This window comes from Otolemur garnettii, unplaced genomic scaffold (genome assembly GCF_000181295.1).
Source record: "Otolemur garnettii isolate 467f Iridium unplaced genomic scaffold, OtoGar3 scaffold00017, whole genome shotgun sequence".
Lineage (NCBI taxonomy): Eukaryota > Metazoa > Chordata > Mammalia > Primates > Galagidae > Otolemur > Otolemur garnettii.
The window spans coordinates 11,293,745-11,298,806 of record NW_003852412.1 but is presented as its reverse complement, the minus strand read 5'-3'; the positions used below and the strand labels follow the sequence as shown (position 1 = coordinate 11,298,806).

General features: G+C 34.6%; 1 protein-coding gene and 1 non-coding gene across 3 annotated transcripts in view; both read right to left on the bottom strand.

Annotated features, from left to right (window-relative positions):
• AGGF1 (angiogenic factor with G-patch and FHA domains 1) overlaps positions 1–5,062 on the bottom strand; it is a 30,224-nt gene that overhangs the window by 10,993 nt on the left and 14,169 nt on the right. Inside the window, exons 7-9 of one of the 2 annotated variants that reach the window (XM_003785929.3) lie at positions 4,059–4,170; positions 3,597–3,648; positions 271–372 (exon numbers count right to left, since the gene is read on the bottom strand). In XM_003785929.3, the coding sequence (XP_003785977.1) occupies positions 271–372; positions 3,597–3,648; positions 4,059–4,170 (266 nt within the window). The remainder of the gene's footprint in view (positions 1–270; positions 373–3,596; positions 3,649–4,058; positions 4,171–5,062) is intronic. The other variant, XM_023510951.1, reaches the window with a different exon arrangement.
• LOC111723982 lies at positions 514–713 on the bottom strand. The gene has a single exon (XR_002772377.1). It is a non-coding gene; the product is annotated as a small nucleolar RNA SNORA74 (small nucleolar RNA).

Genomic DNA, 5,062 nt, shown 5'->3' with positions numbered 1-5,062 from the left:
GGGGGAGGTCTCACTTCTGGCTCAGGCTGGTCTCGAACCTGTAAGCTCAGGCAATTCATCCACCTCGGCCTCCCAAGTGCTGGGATTATAGGCATGAGCCACTGCACCTGGCTATATACTGTTTTAGACCTAAGACTTCCCTTCCAAATAACACATTTGGATTTGACTCCAATCTGAACTAAATAATATCTATAATGACTATGGCCTTCAGGAATAAAAAATTTCAGTTTAGTTTTTTAAATAATGTGCAAGTAATACATATATACTCACCTGAAGAATCTGTTTTCCATTAACAATTGTGCCATTTTGACTGCCCTGATCCACAAGGACATAACTTTGCAAGTCATGGTCAAAATAAACTTCTGCATGAAACTTAAAAAACAAAAATCAAGCAATTATAAAGTACTACACTTTTTTTAAACTATGGGTAACAATTTCTCTGTGATATAATGTAGACTTTAATCTCTCATAATATAATCTTGAATAATTTTTTTCTCCTTTTTATTTTCATTTTGTGTCTGTGCCCAGACTAGAACTAAGCAAAGTGAATGCTTAGTACACTCTCAAGGAAGCACAGTTCTGCCTCGTACCAGTCACAGACACCACCTTAACAGTGATGGATACAACTGGATAAAGACGACAAGACATTCCTCTTCTGGGAGTGTAACACCATCACAGGAATGGTTCTGTCCCAACAGCTGACTACTACTGGGAAACTTTTAATACTTTTCTTCTGAACACAAATTATATGCTTCTGGTAAATAATGTAAAGCTTACAGAAGAAAAAAATGTAATTCTATCATTAACTACCATTAATAATTTAGCATCTGCCCTACCTCTTTTATTTTTTTAATATAGTTTACATTATACTAAGCTATAATCACCTACTTTGTCCATAACAGTTAAAAATCATTAATACAAAACAGGAGACTGGGTGTGGTGACTCACGCTATAATCCTATAGCACTCTGGGAGGCCAAGGCAGATCGACCACTTGAGCTCAGGAGTTTGAGACCAGCCGGAGCGAGAGTGAGACCCTATCTCTAGTAAAAGTAGAAAAACTAGGACTGTAGGTATCATGGCAGGCACCTACAGTCCCAGCAGCTGAGGCAGGAGGATTGCTTAAGCTCAAGAGTTTGAGGTTGCTATGAGCTATGATGATGCCACAGCATTCTACCCACAAGCGATGTAATTTGAAACACTCAAGGCCAAATTCTCAGAGAAATCTTCCAGATCTTCAATATTCAGGACTCATCACTCCCTCCCTATCTCATACCTTTTTGTTTATATATTCTTCTTACTTTGCTTCCTTGGCTTACCATTAAGGTAGGAGGTTCACCCAGTTGTGGTACACAGATGTAGTTCATTCATTTTACTGAACAGTAATCCCTGTATAGGGATACCACAATCTATCTATCTTTCCAATAATGGACATCTGAGTTTTTCCCAAGGTTTTTTATTGCTAAGAACCTTCTTGCACATGCAATCTTTTTATATACAAAATGGAAGTTGTTTCTCTGGGGTACACACTTAGGAATAGAATCACTAAATCATAGTAAATGCAAATCTTAAATTTTATCAGATACCGACATATAGTTTTCCAAAGTGGGTGTACCAATTTATATTCCCACCATTAGCATATGAGATTCTTGTTGCTCTAGACATCCTTAACCAAAACCTGATATTGTTAATATTTCATTTTTGCTAAGAGGTATGAAATAAAGTCTTGTGGATGGGATTTCCATTTCCCTAATTACTACTGAAAAGTTTTTCTTATAATGTATTTATTAGGTATTTAAGTTTCCATCTTTTGTAAATTTTCTATTTATGTAGAGAAAAAAATGTATATTTTTTCCCAATTGAATTTAGAAGAGGGTTAAATAAAGTTACAAGTCTTTAGATATTGCCAAACTCTATTCCAAAAAGCTGCTCTAAATGATGCTCCCAACAGAATATTTAATAAATATGATGAATAAAAATTGACACCTTAGTTTCATTTGCTTTTCTTACACTACTAGTAAGACTGGTTTGTCATATCAGCCATGATACTTCCTTCATTATGAATAGTCTACGTATGTCCTTTGCTCACTGACCTACTCATGTCACAGTGAAGTTTGAAAAAGTAAATTTGAAAGAGCTCTTAAAATACAGAGGGTATTTTGTCCTATTTGTTGTGACTGCCTTAGTCTGCTTTTTAAATTTGTTTAACATTTATGTTTATAGAACTTGAAACTTAGTCAAAATTATTTTGCCTGTCATTTTTACCATTTTTTAAAACTCAGTCTTCTACCCAGTGTGTAAGTATTTGTTTCTGTTTTTCCCCCTATCATCAATAGAAGGTAATTTTTAAAACATTTGTTTCCTCTACTTGGCTATGTGTCATATATACTATCAAACTGATTTCACTAGCTATTCCACTACTGGATGTTAGTTAAAAAGAAGGAAAGAAAAAACAGAACTGCCTGGAGAACCACCTATATTTTAGACTGAGGTGGAGAAGGACTTCTTTGGTATTTAAGTTACAAGACCAGGTTTTCTTTGAAGGCGGGAGAATCAAGGATCATAGTAAAAGGGGAAAAAAGCCAGATAATTTGGTTAGAGTTAAGATCATGAGGATTTTCCCTCTCCCCAAATCAGTGAGCCCAGAATGAAAATAACTAGTCTTCAAATTCATAATGGGAAGCAAACTTCATTCCCAAAACCCCCCAAATCACTTAAAATCTGCTTTAGATTCACACTATAGTTCATTAAATAGAAACAAAACAGGAATGATTAAAGGGGGAAAAGAGGAGGAAAAACACAGCAAAGTAAAGAAAAGATAAACATGAAGTATAAAGGGGCTCGGTTTGTAAGCCTCGCCTACCTTTTTTTTTTTTTGAGACAGCCTCAAGCTGTCACCCTGGGTAGAGTGCTGTGGCATTACAGCTCACAGCAACCTCCAACTCCTGGGCTTAAGGGATTCTCTTGCCTCAGCCTCCCATGTAACTGGGACTACAGGCACCCGCCACAACACCCAGCTGTTTTTTGGTTACAGCTGTCATTGTTGTTTGGCAGGTCTGAACTGCCAGCTCTGGTGTATGTGGCTGGCAACTTACTTTTTTATTTAGTAACTTACCACTGTTTGTTTTGAAAACTCAACTGTTCTTTTTTCTGAAATCATTAGCGTCTCAATAGAGAAAAACTGTAAACAAGAGCCTTGGATGGTTGAAGTGGTTGAAAAATACTCCAGGCTCAAGGGAATCATCTCCTGAAGAAGCTTGAATCCAGGCATGATTCATTTTTGAATTGCCATAAAATGCAGTGTATTTATTTCTCTACATAAATATTTACTAAGTAGGTACTACTTTAATCCCAAAATTAATCTACATTTTCTACTCCTACTCCAGGCTGTTGCAAAAATAAGCATAATTTAGTTTATTCAAAATGTGACAAAGCATTCTTTTTTCTCAAGCACTGTAGTAAACAAATTTGCATTGCCTTCATTACCATTACTACACTGAATATTAACCTTCCTATGAAATGGAGAAAAACCAGACCAGACGATATTTTACAAATTATATCTAGGGCCTATATTTGAAAAACAAAGAGCTTACTTACCTTACTGACACCAACTTCAGGGATTCGGAGAGTATGTTCCATATCTTTTTCTCTGTAGAGTTAAGCAAAGTGCCTTTAATAATTTTTTAAGACTATCATATACTTACTTGATCTTAACCAAAAGGCCAAGAAGTGATGAAGCGTATTATTATATAAAGGGAGCACTTACAAAGTGACATGGAAAGAATTTTTAAAAACAATGTTAAAATGGAAGTCCACTGCTGTAAGTCTCCTAGTTATAGATCATCCGGTTTCCTTACTCCTACTCTAGATTTCCTGAAGTTTCACACAGTAACTAGTGGTCTTTTTTTCCTTCAAACTGTGCTTTTTCAGGGTAGAGATCTTGACTTAGCCCTCTGTGTATGCAGAACACACAGAATAATGCTTGATATGCAATACATATTCAATAAAGCCTTTTTGAAATAACTGAAAGAATGATACAATAATATTAACTATTTTTACCTTCCAATTGTAGCAGGGTTTACAGCTGTAATGATAAAAAGTGATCCTGTCTGCAACACCGGTGATCTAATAACAATTACTCTAATACATGGGGGCCAAATTTTTTCTTCATCTGCCAAAGAAGAAAGTGAGAGAACATTAATTTAAATGCTATGAAAAAACATATCATACAGATAGCTAAAAGCTACCCATAAAATTCTGGCTGAAAATCTTACTTACTGGCTGAAATTCTGACTAAAACAAACTTGTTAAATTCTGCTATATATTGGATATTAGCAATGAGAAAGGATTAACATTAAGTTAAAGTCACCAACATACAGGTATGCAGCGTATTTAATAACTTCCACAGTTATAATCAATTTTCTTCTTAAGTTCTTAGAATTCAAAAATATCACAAATTTTCAAATTATTTTAAGTTAGAAAATTGGGTCCACTTTTCTCAGGGAAATTCCACTGAGAATAAAAGAACAAAATAAGTTTATATACTATACAGTTATCCTTTTGTATTCAGCATTCATGGGGTATTGATTCTAGGGCCCACCCACAGAAACCTAAATCTACCGATCATCAAGTCCCTTATATAAAATAGTGCAAATAATGTAACCTATTCATATGCACCCTCATATTTACCCCAAATTTTTAGAAAGTGAGCCACAGAGGAAAACAAAAATGGTATGTTTTGCACATAAACTATGCACATTCTCCCATATACTTTAAATCATCTAGATCTTTATAATACCCAATACAACTTAAAGGCTATATAGTTATTGCATTAAGAAAATAAAAGTTCATACATGTTCAGTACAGACACAATTATCCATTTTTTTCCCTCAATATTTTCTATCTCAGGTTGGTTGAATCCATGGAAGTAAAACCCACAGACACAAAGGGACAACTGTAATATAAAATCTCGTGTTTTAAAAGTTTGTCTTTATATCTTCAAGTGAAAAAATAATAATTTACCATTATACTTATGGCAATTGAATTCTTTTTTTTTTTTTTTT